General features: G+C 36.1%; 2 protein-coding genes across 2 annotated transcripts in view; one reads left to right on the top strand and one right to left on the bottom strand.

The window, feature by feature from the left end:
- Positions 1-1,970: 1,970 nt before the first annotated feature.
- Positions 1,971-7,297, top strand: LOC107733702 (homeobox protein EMX1-like). Its single transcript, XM_016545444.1, has 3 exons — positions 1,971-2,313; positions 4,503-4,687; positions 7,035-7,297. The coding sequence occupies exons 1-3, from the start codon at positions 1,971-1,973 to the stop codon at positions 7,200-7,202; spliced, it is 696 nt and encodes a 231-aa protein (XP_016400930.1). The 3' UTR covers positions 7,203-7,297.
- Positions 7,298-10,698: 3,401 nt separating this feature from the next.
- The window catches only part of sfxn5a (sideroflexin 5a), a 14,922-nt gene continuing 755 nt past the window's right edge, over positions 10,699-24,865 (bottom strand). The window contains exons 2-15 of the mRNA XM_016545442.1: positions 22,923-22,991; positions 22,749-22,826; positions 22,285-22,311; positions 21,979-22,033; positions 20,972-20,997; positions 20,821-20,874; positions 20,669-20,725; positions 19,281-19,346; positions 17,509-17,599; positions 15,009-15,124; positions 14,823-14,908; positions 11,939-12,056; positions 11,020-11,145; positions 10,699-10,916 (exon numbers count right to left, since the gene is read on the bottom strand). Coding sequence (XP_016400928.1) covers positions 11,068-11,145; positions 11,939-12,056; positions 14,823-14,908; positions 15,009-15,124; positions 17,509-17,599; positions 19,281-19,346; positions 20,669-20,725; positions 20,821-20,874; positions 20,972-20,997; positions 21,979-22,033; positions 22,285-22,311; positions 22,749-22,826; positions 22,923-22,991 — 921 coding nt within the window. The 3' untranslated portion in view covers positions 10,699-10,916; positions 11,020-11,067. The remainder of the gene's footprint in view (positions 10,917-11,019; positions 11,146-11,938; positions 12,057-14,822; positions 14,909-15,008; positions 15,125-17,508; positions 17,600-19,280; positions 19,347-20,668; positions 20,726-20,820; positions 20,875-20,971; positions 20,998-21,978; positions 22,034-22,284; positions 22,312-22,748; positions 22,827-22,922; positions 22,992-24,865) is intronic.

Raw genomic sequence — 24,865 nt, 5'->3', positions numbered from 1 at the left:
ATTATTTTCTAATGCGCACTGGAGTTAACGAGCCTGTCAAACATTTAGCCTAATCATTAGCTTTAAAACACAACATGAAACGGTTGCTGAACAGCCCCTCAAGATAAATATGCATCGGTCTGTAAATTAATAGCGAGGCAGGAGTTCTTGAGCTATGTAGCTTGAAGCCTTCTTCGCAATGCCTACACATAAAACTCTTATCAAACACTGAGACGGAATATTTTCAATAATTTACCCGCTCAGTCGTGTAGGCTAGACCTCATAATGCCGTCTTGTAGGCCAGTCCGCTGACCGGCTGAGTGATCGGAAACAGGTGCAGCCTGGCCCGCCACGAGATGTTATCGAGGTGCAGTTCTGGAAATTTACGCAGTGAAACAAGTTAATACGTTACTGCGTAAACGGGTCAGCGACTCCTCGTTATAATCGACAGGCACTGCATGGTTAAAGACTAAAAGATGACTGTAGTAGATTACGGTTTGGATAGACAAAAAAAGTCATCACTTTGACGAATTTAGTTGTACTAGGTGTCCGTTTCATTAGGCTATGTTCTGCTGATTGTTTTGTTTTTTCAAAATGAAGTGAATTGTAAAACTCTATCATTTTAATTACAAGTAAAAATGACAACAACAACAGCAGCAGCTACAACAACAACAATAAATATAGGCTCCCATGCGGTCTGGCAGATTATTATTATTGTTATTAGCCTATTATTATTATTATTATTGTTGTTGCTGCTGTTGCTGTTGTATTAGACCAGTAAAAATACAAATAAAAAAAATAATAATTATCTAAAACTAGGCTACTTAATTGTTTATCTAGAAAATAGCCTGTTATCGGTGGGTGAAAAATGAAAATAATTACTAGAACTCATTGTAGGCATAATTGTCAGAGAACCAACCAAATGCTTGCTCTACTATACACTCTTAAAAATAAAGGTTCTTCATCAATGTTTCCACAAAGAACCTTTACCATCCATGGAACCTTTTCATTCCACAAAAGGTTCTTTACAATGGAAAAAGGTTCTTTAGATTAGTAAAGAACCTTTAGATTATTCAAATGTTCTTCACACTAAGAAAAAAAATGGTTCTTTTAAGAACTGTTCGCTGAAAGTTTTTTTGGGGAACCAAAACTGGTTCTTCTATATGGCATCGCTGTGAACCCCCCCTGTTGGAAGAGTGTAATGAACTCTAAACGCTAAAATTATGACGATTTCAAATTTAATACAGAACGGACGTGGGTTTGTGTTACTCAAGAACTCATTTTTGTTTTCTTGGAAATATTCTTGTAATTTGTTTTTATAATCGATGCAGCAACAAAAACATCCACGTTTTACTAATATTCTACGGTTTTAGGTTAGTAGGGCTCACGATTTATGAATAGCTGAAGAAACGTGATATTTGAATGAAAAGTTCAATGAAGAAAAGTTAAAAAGCAAATCCTCTTTCTGTAGCTAGTATTAATAAGGCTGGAATAGACCGCAGATTGTAGTAGCCTACACCATGAAGGCTTGCGTAGCCTACTGTTGGACGTGTGACAAGGAAAATAGTTTTTGATTATCTACAGCGTAGGAACTGACCTGTTGGAGGCAGCCCCATTGAAGTGAATGATCAAACTAATAGAGTTCATTATCTGACCCAAATGAACGAAGGACCCGCCCACCGCCGGAGCTCTGTGCGCCAAGGGCTTTCATCCAATGAGTGCAAGTCTCAGACGACACTGTGTGGCGTCCCTCAAATCCAACTCCGTGGGTCTCGAGTTTATATTCTCACTTTTCCTTTCATGGCTTATGGACACTCGTGGATCGATGGATTACTGAGCAACTGGCCAAAGTAGGGAATATTAAGGTGTTTCATATTTAGTTTCTATCTGACTTCTCTACAATGTCTTTCTAAAATAGTGCTGCTGACAGAGGTCACTAAAAGGAGTTTATCAACATCATCTGCTGGACTGTACCGCTACCGTCACGGACAATGTTCTCGGCAACGGGAAAGCGTTGTTTTACCATTGAGTCTTTGGTGGCGAAGGAAAGCTTCTTAACACCAGAAGACCCTATTCGCCCTACCGCCCTAAGCTACACGGCGCCTGCTGACAGCTTTCTTAACGGGTATCAAAGCCCCGCAGGCCGCGCGCTCTATCCAAACCCCGAGCTGGTGTTTTCCGAGACTGTGAACCATGCACCTCTCAGCATGCACCCACACCAGCTCGGCAGCACACACCTCCAGCACCCGCACTTCTTTGGCACGCAGCACCGTGAACCACTCAATTTCTATCCGTGGGTCTTAAGGAACAGGTTTTTTGGCCATCGGTTTCAAGGTAAGCATCTAACACGATATTTGCATCCACCGCGCATTAAACAACTTTTTTTCACCTAAATAAAAATAATAAAATAACATATGCATATGTAGGCTGCTTTTCCAAGAGTGTTCAATAAAAGTAGCCCGCGCGTGCTGCTGATGGCGTGTTTCTCTGAACTTATCTGACATATAGTCATAAATGCACGCTTGCGGCTACAGGTTACTTACTACTGTGGAGCGGGATAACACTGATAGTTGGAGTTTGTATTGGAAAGTAACGCCGGATAAACTGCAAATGAAAATCACAAATGATATGCTTACAGCTTTGGCCGTGCCCTGGGGCGATACTTAAAGCGGGACACAGATTTAGACCAGGCTGTCCACGCACAAAAGCAGGATTGTAATATATAATAGCAGGATTGGAGAACAGTTCTGATAACAGTAATTGCTTGATCTTGAATTCAGAATTTCCACCAGTTTCATGTAGCCTACGGCAAAATGCAGTTTAAATTTATTCAGCCTTAACGCCGTTTGTGAGTTATTTTTATATGGTAGGCTAAATAGCCCAACGTAAGATTAGGCTAACTCTTTTTTCCGAGTGTCCAAGATGAAATTTAATTGTTTAATATTTGATTAGGCTAGTTGACAGTTACTTCTTAACTTATTACTCTGTTATTAGTAATATATTATTGCACACTAATCACTGTCGAGCTAATGACAGATGACCAATCTACTCTGATGAACTCGTTACAGCTCCTCATTATCACAATTTTATTTTCATAGCTCACTGGATGATTTGTTCTCTTCTCAGAATCAGAATCAGAATCAGAATGAGCTTTATTGCCAGGTATGTTTACGAGGAATTTGTTTTCGTGACAGAAGCTTCCACAGTGTAACAGAATGACAGTGACAGAACAAAAAACACAGATAATAAAAAATAAAAATAAATAAAAAATAGAACAAGTAAAATAAGGAATAAAAAATATACAAATCGACAATTGTATGTACAGGTTCTGGTGCTGAAGCTGTTGTCTTAAGACTATTAAACAAACGCGTGAACTGGAAAATTTTTAATATAAAGGTCAAACATTGTTAATTAGCTAAAAGTGCTAATAAATTAGCTAACAGTGATAATGACCTTTAAAGAAGAGTCTAATTTTATGAGGGTAGTACACGGAAAAAAATGATACTAAATTTTTTTAAGGTAAGTGGTTGCAAACAATTTATTTTAGCTACATTTAAATTAAAAAAATGTTGAAAGTTAGTCAACTAAATTAGTTTATATAAATGTAGCTAAAATAAATTGATTGCAACCACTTACCTTAAAAAATTTAGTAAATTCAGTGAATCATTTTTTCAGCGTATATATTCCTAATAATTAAAAGTATAGGCCATTCTTAATAATTCATGCCGGATTTTGTTTGCTGCAACCTTTTTAATTAAGAACATTTAAAATCGACTGACCCTGCGATTTTTTTTGTTTTTTTTGTTTTGTTTTATAGACTAGTCAATCATCAGGTTAAAGGTTAGGCTACAATGCGTCGCTTATGCGTAATGAGTGTTAAAGGCAAATTACATGGCTATTAATGATAGAAAGTTAAAAAAAAAAAAGAAAAGAAAAAAAAGATGCAAATATGTGGCATGGCTATTGATTTGAATTAATTCTTATTATTTGGACTTTATATTTTCTAGACAAATACATTTAAATAGAAATTACCATGGAAGGGTCGTATAGAAATATTGTAGAAATATTGTGATTGTTTTTAATAATTTCTCAGCGAGTTATAAATTCATCCCTAAAATATTATTCCGTCATAAAGTCAATCATTCAGACTTTTCTTACAGAATTACTTCCAAAAATCAAGTTCAAGCGTTTGAAGAGGTAACTCAAAAAGCGCCCAAAACAAGCTGGAGTGCGTTAATAGCTAAAGTTTATTCTAAAGTATTCTACAATTATAAAGCATAAAATAGCATATACTATTCCAACAGATACATAAATTAAAATAGTCATTAAAGCAGTGCACATTTTCGACACTTTAAAGTGGATAGTTGGCGTTGACATCTGTTGAAATCTATAGGCTAAACGAAGAGAGCTTTCAAATGATACCTAGGCTACAGTTTAATCCCTGGGTTTAATGAAGCTGTCCCGTGTCGTCTATATGCAATTTAAACTGCCTATTGTCATTATTATTATTATTATTATTTCAGGAAGCGAGGTCTCTCAGGACACGCTGTTATTACACGGACCATTCACAAGGAAGCCCAAGCGGATCCGCACCGCGTTCTCGCCCTCTCAGCTGCTGCGCCTGGAGCGAGCCTTCGAGAAGAACCATTACGTAGTCGGAGCCGAACGGAAACAACTCGCTAACAGCCTCAGTCTGTCTGAGACTCAGGTAAACATTAGTAAACTAGAGCTATAACGCAACAACAATTATGTTGTTCTCATGCACATCGAAAATCTATTTATAGCTAATCTTTTTAAAGGCACAAAGGTAAAATAGTCTTTAGCTTACTGTTTCGCTTGCAATAGAGAAAGTGCTCAGTCTTTCACAAATATAACAGACAAAAACAGGCTTCAACTATATAGTTAAAATAATTCCTGAGGAACCAGGAAACAATGGTTAAAATAAATAAGTAAATAGGCCTAGCCTATATAATAATGATGATGATAAATGTTTTTTTTTAAGTTATGATGAAATGTTTGATATGAAATTGCGCAATGAGTGGAAAATTACGACTATAATAATAATGAGACATTTCTTTATTTTGAATGATTAATGTTGTACTGACAAGCTGTTGCTGTTGGCCTACATGATAATGTAAACAACACTTGGGCTGCTTGCTAAATCCAGAAACGGGCCAATAGCAGAATAACTCCGAGTCTGAAAGGACGTTGGCTGGCCATGTGTCGCTCTGTGATATTATTTTATCTTAGGCCAAGAATGAGTTCTAGCCTACACTGTAAAAAATGATCGTGAATTTAACGGTAAAAGACTGTAAAAATGCTACAGTAAAAGCCTGTTAAATGGTTAACGGTAAATTCCCCTACTATATACGGTGAAAAACTGTATTGGACATTACATGTATTGGACATAAATTTTACGGTAGTATACCGTTTTTGGAAGTGAAAAATACCGTATAATTTACAGTGAATAACCGTAAATTGACATTCCCAGAATTCCCTGCATTACATTTCAAATTTGATGTTTTTTGGTTGAAATAACTGTTTCTTCTTAGTTTTTTCTTATCAGTTTTGTATATTAGGGTTGTGTGTTACACCTAATGTTGTTAAATGAATGTTTATTGCATAATTTCAGTTTCATGTGTGTTACCATGATGGTGTTTAGCGTTTGTGTGAATGACACTGTGCACCTTCTATATATGTTATTATTTAAAAGCTGCTTGTGATGGGCTTTGGTTCATCATGTGACTTTCTCATCACCACCTGCATTTGGTGGTTATCAGTGTATTACAAAGGTACAAAACAGATTTCAGTACTTCAATAGGTTGGTATATTAACATTATATCAAATGAAATTATGGTATTTAACTGTAAATTTAAGTTAAAACCTAAAACGTTGCTACCGTAATTTTTACGGTAAAATTCCGGCAACCACAGCTGCCGGTTTTTTACCGTAAATTGTACGGAATTTTTTTTACAGTGTACTTGCTTTGCTCGGATAAGTAAGAATAAACCCATTCACCCCGATCAAATGATACAAAGCTCAGTTTGAAATTTGAGTTTAATTGTCATATAAAAAGAATAGGCTACATCTCATTTGTGTTTAGGCCTACATTTCATTCAAACCCTGGCAAAGTGAGTTTTCCTCAGTGTTCCTCCAAATTATGCCATATGGCTAAATAAGCGTAAACTAACATGATTTGATATGTCGCAACATTTGTAAAATTTGTCATTTGTAAAATTTTTACAAAATCTTGTAAGCTATAGCAAAATAATAATAATAATAATAATGTAAAATAATAATATGATTATTAACATCGCTTTATATACCAACTATTTGGTAAAATATGGCTAACACATATAGCCTAGCCATATGTGATTTATTTATTTATTTTAATTTACTTTAATTTCTAAGCGTAGGCCTATGTTTTATGGGAAATGATTCAGGATCTCGTGATCCGAGCATCTAGTGAATTTGTTCAGCGTAGCGCGCAGGAGACCGCTTCAGAAATAAATAAAATAAAAAGTAAAGGTAAATCATCGTTTTTTCTTCACCTTCTGCGGGGTTGTTTTTGGCTATCCGTATGTTTCCCTAAAATGCGACTATATTTATAGCGGTAAGCACATATTGCTTTCTTGAAATGTACAGTTAGGCTAGAAAACTTTTCATTAGAAGGAGAAACAATGAGAAACATTAAATGGCGACTTCATCTTTGCAAGATCTTTTAGTAAATGTGTTTAAATCCATTTAAAATATATAACGTATTCGTGTTTGTTTGGATTTCATATGCAACAAAGTTCTGAAACAAATTAAAAATGGACAAAAAAAAAACAAAAGAAAGCAACAGAATCAATCAAACGTCTTGTATGGACCGCGTGTCATCTGTGGCGTTGAAACGATTCGATTAGAACACAAATGCGTTTGAACTGTGTTGCTAGGCATCAATCACGATCTGTCTCGGTTTATCACTAGCAGTGACAGGCTAAACTTGTCAACCGTATAGCCTACTCACCAAAACCTTAATGGCACTGATGTCCTGGGTCTTCTGCTCCCCTCAGGTGAAAGTGTGGTTCCAGAACCGCAGGACCAAGTATAAGCGGCAGAAGCTGGAAGAAGAGGGCCCAGAGTGCACACAGAAGAAGAAGGGAAACCAACACATTAACCGCTGGAGGATTGCCACCAAACAGACCGGATCTGAGGACATAGATGTCATGTCTGACGCCTAAGACCAACCTAAACACTGCCCAAATGAACACACAAGACCAAGAAAAGCACTATTTATTTAATGTTATTAGTCATGATATCCTAACTGCAGAGAACCTAACCACATTGTGAGTTAAGGATTAATTAAACAGGTCTACACCCAGGACTGAACACTATAGTTGTTTAACATACCTCTGCTGGAATTATCCAATGTTTCAGACATGCATCACCTGTAAGAAGAAATCATATTATGTCTTTCTCTTGTTCTTTTTTTTTTTGGAAGAAATTGTATTTAAAACTAACAATGAAGTTAATTTTCACAAGTCAATATTTTTAATTCTGATTATTTTGTTGTTTCTTTGTATAGTCGGTTACTAAAATGGACATTTTTATTCATTTCAACATGATGTTGCCTTCATTTATCAAAAGAATACGAAGTTCCAAATGCTTTAGGACATGCTGATGAAACTGGTGGCAGATTTAGGTAATTATAGCAACTAGATTGAAATAAGTTAAGTGATGTGAGGAATCAGGTTACCAGCCAGTTTTAACATGAGCCATCCTGTACCCACAGCATAGAGGCAAGGGTGTATGTGTCTGTGTAAATAATGGTCTCTGTATCTAAAGGAGTGTAGGAAATGGTGTTGGAGTGTTCGAGTGTAACGGGACGAGTGTGTGTGTGTGTGTGTGTGTGAGTGATTTGCGTGATGTCATTCAGTAGGCCTACTGGTAAATACAGGCTGATGTATGCAGGTTTCTCTGTAACACTCATAAACTAAAGCGAATGTTTGCCAATGTACACATTAGCTTCTTTATAGTGTTCATTCATCTCATTTTCAAGCAAAACATGATCAAAAATGTCCATAATTAATAAAGATGTTTCAGAGACAAATCTTATTAGCAGCTCACACCTTATTGTCCCCCATGCAAAAATATCACAAAAACTGATTGTAAATGGCCTTTTTTTATCATACGAAAAACAGTTTACCCTTTTAAAATGTTTTCACACACACACACACACACTCAGACAAAGGGATAACGCCTACCGGCAATTTTCCTCTCATCTCACCGTGCTAACTTCCTGTCAAAAGAAACCGAGGAAGATTGTGTTAAATGAACCCACAGGTGACCTTTCACCTCAACATTTGACCCTGAGCCTGCAGTGTGAGCAAGGGTTGTGAGAGTGAAACGCACAGACTGATGACACCCGAGTATCACTGTCAAGTACGACAAGAGACTATTGAGACTGAGGGAGAAAAAGATTGTTTTGGTGAGTTTGTTTTGAGGCCATCAGATATCCAATCCTGTGCACAGGTGCACACATCACATCCTCTGCAACTTTACATCACACATTCCATGCATTCCCTAAAAGCACTCTTTCCTCTGAGAAAGGAAAGAGATTGAGAAATAGATGGGTGCTTGTTAATGCACGTGAAAGACTAAGAACTGTGTGAATGCACATTTAATTTTGTAAGACTGTACAAACTGTAGCTGCACAGTCTTAGCGAAAATGATTGTCATTTTAACGGTAAAAGACTAAAAATGCAACAATAAAAACCTGTTAAATGGTTAATGGTAAGTAACTTTGCTATATATGATCTAATGAGAGATTTCATTTCATTTTAAAGTGAAATACGTAAAAGAGCACAAAAGTAAAAAAGAACAAATCATCTTATAATTTAGTGGGGGAAAAAAAACATAAATTGGCATTCCCCGTATTCTCGGTTTACACCTGAAGGTTTTTCATTGAAATGAAATGTTTGTTGAACAATGAACCGTTTATTAGTGTTTTCATATCAGTTATGTACATTAGGGTTTTGTTGTTAAATTAATATTTATTGTGTTATTTTAGTGTTGTGCATGGGTTACCATAATGGTGTGCATCTTTCTATATATTAGTATTTACCTCAGCTTATGGAAAAGCTACTTGTGATGAACTTCATTGATTCATTATGTGGCTACAATCGTTTATTGTAAACAGATTTGAGTAATTTGGTACATAAACATTATTTCAGTGAAATAAATATGCATTTTTACTGTAGATTTAAGTTCAATCAATAAAACTTGCTGCTACCAAATTTGTTATGATAAACAACCACATATTACAGCAATTTATTTTGCAGTGTGAACTGCTTTAAGCATGTAATGGTGTAATGGAGAACCTATGGTAGGTAAACAGAAGCTTGTTGATGTAGAGTGGCACTCTAGTGGAACATACTTGGCTGCTTGTTTTGAAAGGAACCTCAATGACTTCTGGGTTAGGGTACTATTATATTAAGTCATCAGCCATTTTTTGTTGCAAACCTTTGTTTTCATATAAATTAAAGACTTAAAAACAAATTTTTCCTTGATTTCGAAATTTAAAAAAAAGCTGACAATAAGGAAGGTATAAGCAGTAATGTTACCCTCATTAATGCGGTCATGTGCATGTTGTGCAACAGTGTATGGCAGTCCTGCACGGTTAATGGTTCTACATGCGGCTTCATGTCATGTCTCCCCTCACTACTGCCCACTGTGATCTGTTCCCGTGACAACCAGGTAGAAAAACACACAGGTCCACTTATATAATTTTTTTAAATTAAGATTTAATAAGATTTGGACGTAATAATACATAATAAAATATGTATAATGATAGTTCTTCAAAAATGTAACAAATAAGATCGATGGATCTAACGATAAAATAGAAGTTTACAGGAATCATTTTACAGTCCTGCCAAAGGAACTCAAACACATCCAAATAAAAGCAGAGATACAATCATCTATAAACAACAGAACAAATGGATGGAAAAAGAAGAAAGCAGGAATTGCACAAATGTGTACATTGTTTCTGTTCATTAACCATGATAATAATGTTTTAAGGGATTTCTGTGTATTTTCTTGAACAAAGCAAAAGAGAAAAGCATTTGATTTTATCGTATATTTGAGTGTGCGCTTTTTGCAGTGTGCAAATAAAAAAGAAAACCAATGTCAAAAAGGGAAAAAAAATCATTGTAGATAAAACTGAGCGAGTCTGATCAATTTGAGTTAATACTGACCTATACAAAACAGTTATAGAATAATGTTTTACATCTTTTCCACATGGGAATTACTGGTAATTCATTATTTTTTTTTTAATTACAATTTAATTTGAGCATTATTTGGGGTTTGTAAGGGCATTTTAATAAAAAATAATACAAAGGCAGTTTAATTCTGTGTAAAAAAAAAAACATGTACAATTGTTACTGGTAATTCATTATTATTTTTTAATTACTACTTAATTTGAGCATAATTTGGGGTTTGTAAAGGCATTATTTGAAAATAACACAAAGGCAGTTTAATCCTGTGTTTAAAACAAACCCAATTACAAATGTTACTGCAATCATTATGTTTTAATTCCTATTCAATTTGAGCATGATTTGGGGTTTGTAAAGCCCTTTTAAGAAAATAACACAAAGGTGATTTAATTTTGTGTAAAAAAAAAAATCAATTACAACTGTTTAAAATATCAAAACTGATTGTTTATTCGTTGTTTTAAGACAATTACATTTATTTTTCAGTCTTTTGTAGTCAGATAATACAGAACTGCTTGAATGGGAAGGCTGGTAATTATGTGCATTTAAAGTACATCACAGGGAAATTCAAAAGAATACTTGTTTTCACTGCTGTAAATATCCTGAAATCCTCTATTTGCAACTTCCACGTTCAAGAGCATGGCAAGAGGACGATTAGCGCCGGTGTGAGTCTGTCTCTGTGTGTGGCTGAGAGAGGATTCACATTCACACACAGCAGGAGCAATCCAGTGAGATGCAATCAAAATTTGAAATGACGCTTTGCATTTTTCTGTTCACATTAGAGTTTTACCGTGAGGGACAGTGACATTAGTTGCTGGGTGTCAAGCATTCTGACTGGTTAAAGACCCTTGTTGTAGGTCAGGATCTTGCACTCTGTTGCAGCAGCGATCTCTGGCTCGAGCTCCGACACGTGGATCTGAGAGACAGGAAACAGGTGTGGTCAAAATATGACAAGTACATGCAAACAACTATATACGTGGACAGCATTTATAGCTTCATTAACCTCTAATTATTAGGTTCATTTAATTTAGCTTTAGTGGTAACAGAAGTGCCAGGAAAAGATTGTAACATAACATTTTCTCATATATGATTCCTCTGCTTTGATTACGGAGTGTTATTTTTATACTGACATTAAGATTCAGATATTTTGGCTACAGTGAGGTAACCATTCACAGCAATCATTAAGTCATTAAGATGTTTAAAATGTTTCACCAAATGAGAATTCAAAGTGTGCCACGTCTTTCCAGCCTCGAGCATTTTTCACAGTCAAAACTGACACTTCAGCCATCATAAAAAGCTCAAATGAAACAGCGAGCACTGGTAAATATCCAAACCAGGGCCAAAACTTGCAATATTTTGCTCAGAAACAGATGGCGATGAGTGTGTGAGTGTGTGAGGCAGAATCTGAAACAGACATCCTGTGGGGTGTGAAAAGGTGGGGGGGACAGGAGTGGAGTTTTTTGGGAGCGTTCGTCTGGAACCCTCGGAAAAGTGTAAAGAGGGAGCGAGAGAGTGAGAGGAGAGGAGGAGGGGAGGGGTGGGAGAGGAATAGAAGTAGTTGGCAGCACATATGTCTGCAGTTCAGTAACCATATGGATGAACAGCTTAATAAACACCATTTTAAACCATAACCGTCTTCACGGCAGACAAAGAGAAGGGGACGGAGAGAAAGTGCGAGCGGATGGAGGGAGGCGTGTGCGAGTGCTCACCTGACTGTTTTGGGGGAACAGGCTGATGGCAACAGGCAGCGCTAGGCCGAACGCACAGAGACACACCATGCTGTGAACAGGCAGCCCGAGACGAGGGCGCTTCTGCAGCAGAGGGAGCCTAACGTACAAACACCCACAAAAATGCATACGTTATTGGCAAGGCGGTGAGCATTCCCGCCATTTTTGTTATCAGAGGCGCTCGCTGACACTTTCGAAGAACTGCTGTGCGTGATTGCTCCCTGACACCTCCCCCTCCCTCCCTGGCCGCAGTGCGTGTTGGGGGTTGTGGGATAGCGTGCTCTGCAGGAGTCCTCCAGAGTAGTCCTGCTTTAATGAAGGCAGCGACTGCCTAATGATGACTTCATCAACACATACGCATGATGAGCTTTAATTGGCCACCAGAAACTCTCTCTCTCTCTCTGTGTATATGTGTATGTTTGGGAGAGGAACGGAACAGGGGAAAGGATCAAAGTTTGTTAAAGACCTTTTATCGTGTCCGTCAACTGCTCTAACTAAATCAACACACTCATCCGTCACTCTCCTGTGAAGAGGCCAAAGCTGCACTGAAGTGACATGTAGTAAACAACAGTTGCTGCCTTTAAACGAAACGTATCCTATGATATTATGGATGCACAATATTTATTTTCATGTTATGACCAATAACCAATGAAAAAGCAGATATTACAATCTATCAAGAAAAAAATAAAATCCATTTACATTTAGTTTGTTAAAGATTACATTTAAAAGTGTTATTAAATTATTCAGGTTTTTTTTATTAACTTTAAGTGGGTGTTAAGATGGCAAAGGTAGTCTAATAAATGTAATTTTTTTGGTAACACTTTACTTAAAGCATTTATGTATAATGCATTATAAAGGCATTCATTATGTAATGCATTATACATATTTTCAAAAATAATTGTAATCCAAGCTAAAACTCATAATATTTGTAGATTCCTTGTTAGATCTGAAATTGGTTGTTTGTCATGTATTTTAAAGCATTAAAGATGCAACAATGAATAGATAAGTATAACGTATCATTATATGAACAATTATTCATGAATCATACTATACATAATAAGGTGCATTAGAAGGCATAATTTATGCATTAAAACACTTTTAAAATGCACTGTATATAAAGGTTTCAAGCAAAGTGTTACTAATGTTTTATATTACAAAAACAAAATGCATTTTAAAAACCTTGACAGTACAAATCACTACATAACATATTGCCAGTTCCTGTAACAATCCTTATAACAATAACATCTGAAAGAAGTAGTTAAATTCATAAACGACCTTTTTTTTTATTTGTAAAATTTCAATCAGCAAATAAGCATCATAGTTATATTTGCTTGGTTATGTCTAAAGCTCATTTAAATTTCCTCTAGATCATTTCATGTGACACTGTTGCATCTTGCACGACAGTCTGAAACCATTTTCATACTTTAATGCAAAAACAGCGTCACGGAGTGTTCAGCAAAGCAGCTGTCTTCGTTTTCGGACACAGCTAGAGAGACAGGTGAAAGGTTTAAGCACCACACATATATCACACAGACTCCTCTCAGCGCTCTAATTAATCAAGGATAGCCCTGGCCCTCAGCCCCACCCTCAAAGCAGTGACCCTCCTGCAGCCCTGTTCTTGCTCCATTGAGAGCCAGTGAGGGTGAGCTGACAGGCAGCATAGCAGAGGACAACTCACCATTTACTGCCGCTCACACACAGACACACACACACACATAGCAGCACACACCTGCGAATCAAGAGCAGGAACAATTTGAGGAGGTTGCGACATTGTCTAGGAGTCATAAAACCCATCGAATTCTGGTGAAGAGTCGATCCCACTCTTCAACAGAAATGTGCATTTTGCATTTTAGAATTTGATATAAAAGGAGTTAAAAACTTTATCATAAAACTTCTTTCTAAACTAAAGTTTAAATTCAAGAAAATCTGATTTTGAAGGTGGACTTTTGGTCTCCAATGCCACATATACACTGTAGACATGACATCTCCTGTCTAGCTAGACAGACATTATAGGAATAGTTCAAAAACAAAAATTTTGTCATCATATAAAATTTGTATCTTTCTTTTCCTCAGTGAACCAAAAAAAGTAGACCATTTAAAAATTTTGGGGTCAGTAAGATTAGTTAATGTTTTTGAAAGACATCTCTCACCAAGGCTGTATTTATTTGATACAGTAAATCAGTAATATTTTGAAATACTATATTTAAAATAACTGTTTTCTATATTTAAAAATTACATTTATTCCTGTGATTGCATAGCTGAATTTTCAGCAGCCATTCAGTGTCACATGATTTTAAATTGATCATTTTGATCAATTTAATGCTTCCTTGCTGAATAAAAGTATACATTTCTTTCAAAGAAAAAAAATCTTACTGGTCCCTTTAAATTGTGGCACATTTAGTAAAAGGTTGTCATTAGTCCATGCGATTTGTGCACTTTATTTTAAGCATTTTGTAGTCATATGATTTCTGTAAGGAAAAGGCTGAAATTTAAGCGATGATTCACTGATAGATCTCATAACCAATCATGGTGTGCCACCATTTAATTCTAAGCATATTAAAATTGCAGAAGTGCAGAAAACACTGAATATAGCATATTGTATATACCACTATATACCACTGTCATATTTTGAACTTAACAGCCAAACATCTCCTTGTCTATGTAGGAATAAAAAATTGTGAGAATTTGGTACATTTTAAGGTTCTATTAATGATACATAAAAAGTTGTGATCACATCAAACTGTGAAATACAAATATACCAGGACATATGGTGCACATTGTTGTGTGATTTCTGAGGTAAACTGTGCGATGGTGCTGTAAAAATAACTCAAGTCTGAAATGTCAAATTCACAAGAACTCATCTGACCTCTCCAGCATGGCCATTATTAAAGGCGGCAGCAGGAGAACAGGCATGGGCAGCACGACACGAGTCAGGGATGTCTCTATCAGAGCCTGAACAAAAAGACATTTATCAGACCAGAACTCACAATAGGCCTGCACAAAAGCTGCCAGTAACCTTTCACCTCACACGTGCAAAAGGATCCATACTCACATGCCTGGCAGCCAGCTTTGAGGTGCCCACCACATTGCCTTTGTCGTCCAGTACGCAGATGCCCTCTGACAGCTCAGTGTGGCGCATCAGCAAAACATTACACACGTTGGCACTTGCTAAATGAAGGGAGAGCTGCGGTTAGAAAACAGGACTTGATCACAAACACAATTCCATCTGATGTCTAACTATTTAGATTCAATGAGAGAGAATCGTGTGAATTGGACTCTGTTTGGACTATTGTCACTATCTCTGACACGTTTTCAAACAAGAAAACACAAGAAATGTAAGAAGCAGTTAATGTGCTCAATGCATTTGAACTTAAAAGAGTAGGGGAGAATAATGGGGTATACACGGGTCGGTGCTATTTTATATCTAAACTGTCAACTAGGCCAGAAATATGTAAAATATACAGAATGTACAGGATTATCAGTAGCACTTTATTTTACAGTCCTGTTCCGCATATACATACTATGTATTTGTTATAGTAATTACAATAACTGGGTAATAACTAGGTACTAACCCTGAACCTACCCCTAACCCATGTAGTTACCTTATATTATCCAGTACTTTCTTAGGTAAGTACACTGTAAGTACACATAAGTACAAGTACTGTAAAATAAAGTGCAACCGGATTATCAACTGAAATTAGAAGAAAGCCTACTAAAAAGTTAGTAGCATGATGTGTCATGCCAAGGGTAAGTTGAATCACTGGGGAAGACGTTAGAAATTTCCACTTCAAATAAAAATATGAATACAAGTCTTATTTTGCTGCACATTACTCACATTTTATAAAAACATCCAGGCGAGTTTAATATTCAATATTTTACAAAAGTATCTGTATAGTAATAGTAGGACTTGTAACAGTAGGCAGATTATGATCATTCACACACACACACACACACACACACACACGTACATATATAAATATATATAATACATTTTTTTAACATAAAAATGATTGTATCTTGACATACAAACAGTATTTATCATTAAAAATTTGTATAACTTCTATATCACATCACACATTTTATAGAAAGTTTGCTAGATGGTGAGTGACACATCTTAATGCAATCTCCCATATATATATAATCTCCCAATAAAAATACTACAGAACGAACAGAATACAATAGTAATAACCTGTCAGAGAGTCACCACCTGTGGATATTAAAATAAAAGCAATCAGAACTGGAAAACATTCTTGATCTGGAATGTCGGTGCTAAGAGGGGTTAACTGGATATAAAACAAATAGTTTCATATGCAAAGTGCACACGTGAATTACAAGCGGAAAAATGATTAGAATAATGATTTACTTCCTGGCATTATCATCTGTGGCATGTGGTGAGATTGGTGTGGGTGCGTGTGTGTGTGTGTGTGTGTGAGAGAGAAAGAGAAATAAAGAGAGCCTGAAGCATTTTTAATTTACAGGCCTTGTGTTGTGAGTTATCAGTGTTCAGTGCTGCAGTGTTGTGGGGATGAGTTAATTGGCTGAGTAAATAGCTATTCACCTCTGAGGGGTTCAGACCCAGGCCAATTAAACACACACAGACACACAGACACACACACACATGCAGAATCAAAAATGGAGAACAAAGAAACATAAACAAATGCATACTAAATTTTATATTAAGGAGGTCCTGCTTTAGGTCACCCATAGAGGCGAAAACCATTATGAAAATCCCTTTTATAAAAGTGCTAAATTCGAGATGTCATTTTGAGGTTAACAAAAAAAGATTAATTAGCATTTTACTTAAAATATATATAAATGCTAATAATGCAAAATAAAATCAAAGGCAAATTTCAAACACTTTGTCTCCACTGCGTTCCATTAGCTGCATTTAATTGCCTTTCATAACTAAACACTAAAAAACAACAACAACAACATGGCGGCCTGGAGACAGGGAACTCAGTGCTAACACAGAGAGCACTTTAGGCCTAATTAACCAATTAGAGAGTGGCAGCCGAGAGCTAACAAGGCCCCGTTACCCCTGCCCAGAGAGGTGAGGGGGAACCTGCTGATTTAATTAAGGGGTGGGGTGGGGGACGAAAACAATTTAATTACAGCCAAGCATCCCCAAGGCATTGTGGGACAGTCTCCCTCAGCCCCTCTGGACCTGTTTGAGCCTCAGAACGCTAATGGAACACTGAGATTACATTTCAGCAGCAGCTCCCTCTGACAACAGGATCAGTCAAAACACAACGCGCTAATACACAACAATAAACAAACGCTTGCGGTTTAATGAAAGTCTGAACAAATGCTCATTTAGAAATTGAGTGTCATTACAAATGCAAAGACGTGAGCTTTCAGACAGCAAAAGAGCGGACTGAAAACTGTAGGCATTAATTAATATCGTGCATTACTCAGTCGTTTTATGCTTTAATAATCAGCAATTTAGCAAGACCGCATGACAGGATGCTTGATTTCTGTCATAAACACAACAGGGCAAATTATGCCAGAAAATCAACACATACATAAACATGCTCTCACACACATGCACATACCAACAGCAGGGAACGGGATGAACCTCTGGACCAGGATTCTTGTAGCTGGACTGAAATGCTCAGCTCTTTTAATAAGAAGAGTCAGCCCCACCTGTGCACACGTTCAGTTACATTTAATTTATTTAAAATAAAGTAAAAAAATTTGTTATATGTAACATTGTAAATATGTTTTTGAAATAAACATACAATTATAAATGTATACATACACACACACATACACACACACACACACACACATATATATATATATATATACACATACATACACACACACACACACACTGTTCAAAAGTTTGACGTCAATAATATTTTTTTCTTTCAAAGATATTAATATTTTTATTCAGAAAGGACACATGAAACTACCAATGTTACAAAAGTTTATAATGTTACAAAAGATTTCTATTTCAAATAAATGTTGTTCTTTCAAACTTTCTATTAAAAAATCCTGAAAAAAATATACTGTTTCCACACAAATATTAAGCAGCACAACTGCTTTCAACACTGATAACAAAAAATGTTTCTTGAGCAGAAAATCAGCATATTAGAATAATTTCTGAATGACAGATTAAAGCTACACACACACACACACACACACACACACACACACTGCTTCATTGTTTCATTTTCACATAATTCATAATAAAGACTGGAGTAATAGCTACTGAAAATTCAGCAATATAAATGACATTTAAAAATATATTGAAATAGATATTAGTTATTTTAAATTGTAATATTTCACGCTATTACTGTTTTCCTGCATTTTCATCAAATAAATGTAGCATTGGTGAGCATAAGAAACGTCTCACTGACTTCAAACTTTTGAACAGTAGTGTGTGTGTATATATGTTTTATTATAATACTTCAATTTTAAAATTGAATTCTTTTTTTCATCATTTTTTTTCTTTAATTTAAAAGACTATGTAGCCCAGACAGGAAAATAGGTGAAGAGAGGGAGGAAATTTGAACTGTGTGCCCATGAGCGCAGCAGATTTACACGTGTAGAGCACTCACATTACCCGCTGTGCCACAGCTATGGCTTCATATTACACCTATCTGTCCTTTATTTAGAGAGTGACATCTCACATAATCATAGAGCATGACAGTTCTAATATAATTGATCTAATATAATAAATATAACCCATGAAGTCAAAAATGTTATGGAGACAATACACATTTGTTTTCATGGTGACCTTAAAAGCACGTAACTCCCAGTGGGCTTCATGATCAGGTCATGACAGGCTATGCTAAGTTGTTTCTCATCTTGCCTTGTGAGTCTCTGGTCATCTCTATGAGCTCCAGTTAAAGGCTCGTCTAACAAACATCTGAGAATCAAACCCATTCACATCCCTTCCCTTCCCAGCAGGGGTCTTCAGAGGGATTGTAGTTTTAATTAGTGCCCCCCTCCCATATTTCTCACAGGCATGGGGCCATTTGTAGTTGTCGTCACCATGGTTCTGCTTGTCATGCCCCTGGGCATCAAACTGCCGCCCAGCAGGGCAGCTAATTGGCTCTAGAGGACACTGGGGGCGTGACTAGAAGGATATGCAATTCAGCAATGTGAAATACAGCAAAGGGCTCTGTGTGCCAATGTGATGCTATCAGCCTCCATCAGTTCGCTTGTTAAAATTTAAGTCACGTAATACTAGAAAAGTCATGAATAAACATTTTTTTCTGTTAGCGTGAAATGGCAATTTAAAATGTAAGGATTAAAAGAGAATTCCTTCTACACATCAAATGACATAATACAGTTTTGTGCATGCATGTGAACTCACTGCAATAGTAACTGCACTGCTGACTGCACCGAGGTAACCCTGGAAAAACGTTGACATTGGCGTGGGCTGAAAACATAAAAAAGCATACATTAATCAAATAAAATGAATGAATATGGCATTTTTGGAAACACTTCCGTTGGAGCTTGTATATATAATGCTTTCTAAGCACATTCTTACTCATTATTATGCACGCATAGTATCTTATAAAAGAAGGGCAACACTTTACAATAAGGTCTTATTTGGAACAAGTATTGTTCATTGTTATTTAAAGTTTACTAATGTTAACAAATGAAACCTTATTGCACAGTGTTACAAAAACAACATGTATCATGAATCGCAAAACTTATATAGAATGTATAATATTTTTGTTTTAGCTTCTTAGAATATTATTATTTATTATATCACATTATATCCTCTAAAGTTAAAATAGATGATATTTCCCATAGTTATAATGCATTATATGTCTCACATCTTGACATTGTTTTAAGATCTGCACAGTATCTTATAAGTGGTCTTTTATTATAAAAAGACAAAAAAGTCTTCTTTGTAAATATCCAAAATGCTGTACAATATGCTCATAATATTTATAAATGGTCACTGTATGCTTAAGATATAATGAATGGGTTATGTGATACATCTACTTTGAACATTTGTATTGTAATTTCAAGAAAACCATATTTCATTGTAAAATGCTTACCGATGAGTGTAAACTAGCTCACACTGAAACATTAGCCTCACAGAAAAACACTCCAATATGAACAACCAATCCTCACAAGATGTAATAAGATCTTAAAGAAGCAAAGTCAAGTTGCAAGACTTCAAATTATGAGAATTATAATCCATTATAACTTAAGCGCATAAAACATGGTGCTCATTGCATGTTATACATAATCATACTCTTAAAAAGTTATAACCATAAATAGGTAAGTATTATAATGTATTACAACTGTTGTAACGATTATTCATGAGATGATACAACATATTATACAATCTTTATACGGCATTATGCATGCATTAAAATGAATACACTTGATGCTGATGGCGATGCTGAAATAGTTCTTTTATAGCCTTTGTTTAGTTTTTTAATTCGGATGATTGTATTCATAAAATAGTTCATCTGTAAAGATTATCATGATAAACAAAATGTGTAAAAATCATAAATTTTTTGTTGTTCACAGAGCTTATTTTCTGCATTAATCCAAAAGCCTATTGGTTTTTTGTCGATGGAACCAGGGTGATGCAAACGTCTGAGTTGGCTTCTAAAAATACATCACTGTAGCACTTTTTTTCATTGCTTTTTAATGATAATTTTAGAATATATGTGAACATAATAATATGCCATGCCTTATGCACTGGTCAAAAAAAATTATATTACTTATATATCGCACCTTAGATGCATTACGGTTGCAGTAGTTGACACAGGCATTGTGGCTCTGGTTCAGCCACTGTGAGAAAGACAGTGAGACAGTGAGTTCACAGTAAACAGAGCTCAGATTGACTTTTCATCTGGAAAGACCAGAAAAACACATGTATACCATACCTGCCAGAAGATGGTGGAAGCAAATGTCTGATTGGGTAAAAGGAGGCCTACAACCTATAATGGAGGAGTAAATTACAAGAAGTGATTTAAAGTTTACATTTGGTGGGCTAGACAAGAAGGAAAAGTTGAATATCTTTTCACAATGACCTACCACTGGAGTACCAAAGGGCACAAAACCTGAAAGGAAAAGGAGAACCGTGTGCTGAGATGATTTCAGGAGAAAATGAACCCTTGATCCAATAATTAAATCACACTAAGACTGTCATTTTGACATTCGAATAGGCTGGATCAGGCCACAGAAGTACATTTCATGTCATGTTTGGTTTAACGAACAGGATTATAGACTCTCATTTGACATTATTACTGACCTTTAACACATTTGTGACCCTGGACCACAAAACCAGTCATAAGGGTCAATTTTTCGAAATTGAGATTTATACATCATCGGAAAGCTGAATAAATAAGCTTTCCTTTGATGTATGGTTTGTTAGGATATGACAATATTTGGCCGAGATACAGCTATTTGAATATCTGGAATCTGAGGGTGCACAAAAATCTAAATATTGAGATAATCGCCTTTAAAGTTGTCCAAATTAAGTTCTTAGCCATGCATATTACTAATCAAAATTTAAATTTTAATATATTTACAGTAGGAAATTTACAAAATATCTTAATGGAACATGATCTTTACTTAATATCCTAATGATTTTTGGCATAAAAGAAAAATCAGTCATTTTGACCCATACAATGTATTTTTGGTTATTGCTATAGATATACCCCAGCGACTTAAGACTGGTTTTGTGCTCCAGGTTCACATTTATAAAATCGTCATTACTCATAAAAGATAGCATGTTTCAGAGGTAGCCATCATAATTGTCAGGCAGGTCTCTCTCTATCTGTTCTCTCTTTAAATAGTGGTGTTAAGAGAAGACTAAAATACTCCTATTTCTGAGTGGCCCAACAACACTTCCAGACAGCAGGAGGGAGAGGGTTTAATCAGAGCCCAGCTGAGTGTGACCTTTGCCAACAGATCGGTCCAGAGAGACCCCCTACCACCTAACTCCAGTCTCCAGAGCTGGTAACAAGCAGAAAACTGCCTACCACCCATGACACAGACACACACACACACACACACCGAAAACACACTCACACCCTTACCTGACATGCGAAAGGGCATGGGGATCTTCTCTCCTGTGTCTGGATGGATGATGGCCTGAGGACATAATGAATCCACAGACAGCAGACAGGATGACGAGGAGGAAACGAGAGAGAAGAAGAGGTGAGAGCGAGCTGATGGGAGAATTACCATGCTGAGGTTAGCCGTAATTCTCCTCTCATTAGACCACTATACAGAACTACAGCTTGTGAGTGCGTGTCACACTGCGCACGAAGATGTTGAGTGATTTAAGCAGGTTCTTTCATCATAGCAACCTGTAAAAGGCTTCCAACGCTGTTCACACTCACCTGTTTAATCTTCTGTGCCTCCCAAAGCTATTGTGAAAAACAGAAACATGCAAAAGAGGGAAATGTTTAGGAGTATTACATCCTCACTTTGATTTTGTTGTGTAACTGACGTTACCAAGAAAACTGAAGTTCTTTACACAACACATGTGAATTTGATTTTGAATTTAATTGGCTGATGTTTGTTCCTCTGCTAACATACTACTCACATTACCTTTAACACACTCTTTTAAAAAGGCTCTTTATTGACATCTGTGGTTCCATAGAGAACCTTTAACATCAATGGAATCTTTCCATTCCACAACAGGTTCTTTATAGTGAAAAAAAAATTATTTTATAAACTGTTCACTGAAAGGTGCTTTGGTGAACCAAAAATGGTTCCCCTATATGGCATAACTGCAAAAATGTGTAGCAAACATGACACAATGGGGGTTTCCAAATGACCTTTTAATGGGCCCCAAACGTACCTGCACATTAGTCACACTTGGAGGCAGAGTTCCATTTTTGAACTGATCCAAGAGTTTCATACATTCATTTAAACGTTTCTAAAAAAAATAAATAAATAAATAACAGCGAAAACAGCATTCACATACAAATTATCAAATTATTTGAGGTTTACATTTCAGAAGGTTCTCGTTTACCTCTGATACAAGGAGAGTGCGAGGGTCGATCACATCCAGGAAGTGTCTTAGTCTGCCATAAAATGAACCCTGAAAGAAACAGCGAAACTTTAAGAAATTGAACAACAAAATGCACTCCATTATCATGAGGGGAATTAAACAACACTCTCACAGCAATTCATAATATTGTACGGCTAATTTTTATGTATCAAAATTAAATGCTTGAAGATTGTTTATAGTTTTCAAACATTAAAGGTGTAGCAAATTGAGAGGAAGCAGCAAAGGAAGTGAGATCACCAGAAGAGGTACTTGCCTGGAGGATATTAATTCCACCTTAATTCTATAGATAATATAAGTTAAATAAGTTTTCATTTTATAAATTAAACATCTAGTCTAGCGTACCTGGTTTGTTGAGAAGGTTCATTGTTTTAGTTTCAAAATGCAATAAAAGTAAATACAGATTAAGTGGGACAAGAGGTGAAGTGAGACATTTAATTTAGTATTTAATGTCTTCTTCTTTTTTTTACTTTATGTAGTGTAGTGGAGATCTTTAACTGTTTAAAATGGCATTGTGTGGTTAAGTCATTTGGCATCACATTTTAAAACGACAAATTAGATATTTGTCTTAGTTGATTTGTACCTAACTAAATTAACTTCACTTGTACCAGGCATATTTGTTGGTTAATGATATACTTGTTGCTTTATTAATTTATTTGTGTCTGTGCAAATGATGATTTCCACCAGTATCCAATGAATTCCAAAAATAGGCTACTAAAAGTTACTTCTTGTCTTGAAGGTCAGGTCTGTGTGGAACAAGAACAGTTCAGTTCCGTGATTAATAATCATGATTATTAATCATATGTTCACAATTTCCTTAAATGATTCGCCAAATGATTTCGGAGGTCCCAGAAACTTTCTCCAGACGCGGGAGTCAGCTGCTGATGCAGACTCTGACACCAGGGCCAAACCAGTTGTTTTCGCGCGCCAGGTGTGTCCGCCTCATTATGCTGCACACCAACTGTCTGCTGGCTGATCTGTAGACCTAAAAAGTTCTTCCAACGCAATTAAAATGTTCAAATGTGTGTGCGCAAGCAAGGAGGAATGCAAGATTATAAAGCAGCATGCAACATATTCTCTGTTTATCACGTCTAACAGACGGTCCTTTACACGTATTAAGGACGGTACCGCTGGAGCAATAACAGCAGATGTGAATCATCTGCTTTAAAAAAATTAATGAATGAATAAATAAATTACCTCTTCCTTTGAGGTTAAAGTTATTGAGTCACTAATGCATACAAAATGGTTTAAATTGTTTTTTGTCGCAGTGAATGTTCCCACACGTTTTAATAGGGAACAGTGTTGTTAATGAACTAGCTTTGGCACAAAATAGTTTTAACAACATTTTATCTTGATTCTGAAGCTTGGAAATAATTAATTGAGGGGGTGCTAATTATAGGGGTCTGTAACTGAACCCCTAAAGAATGTCAAAAATGTTCTCAAAAGGTCTCTAAAGTATGTATTTTTCACATATCCTACAAGTAAATATATGTTTCAACAAATCCACAAAAGTTAGATTAGATTGAAAGTAACGTACCGAGGTAACGTTAACCATAACAACAGTACGGCGCTGGTTACAATCCACATGAAACTATTTATCAACATGTTTTGATAAAATATATATTAAAATATAGGCCTAACCCGATCTCATGAATGTGTGCGTTAATGGCACGATTTTCTATTTCTATTTGGCGTATTTATATGCAAAAATGGACTTTGGGGTGTATAAGATACGCAATTGGTAGGTTTAGGAGTGTGGGCTAGGTGCGTATATGTAGGCTACGCCAAATGCATATTATATGCACGCCAACAAAGTGTGTATATGCACGCAAAAACCGCGTATTGTATGCACGTCAAACACGTGCGTATCGCATGCACGCCAAAGTCAGTTTCTACATATAAATAGA

This window comes from Sinocyclocheilus rhinocerous, unplaced genomic scaffold (assembly GCF_001515625.1).
Source record: "Sinocyclocheilus rhinocerous isolate Xijiao unplaced genomic scaffold, SAMN03320098_v1.1 scaffold789, whole genome shotgun sequence".
Lineage (NCBI taxonomy): Eukaryota > Metazoa > Chordata > Actinopteri > Cypriniformes > Cyprinidae > Sinocyclocheilus > Sinocyclocheilus rhinocerous.
This window is presented reverse-complemented; position numbering and strand designations above follow the sequence as displayed.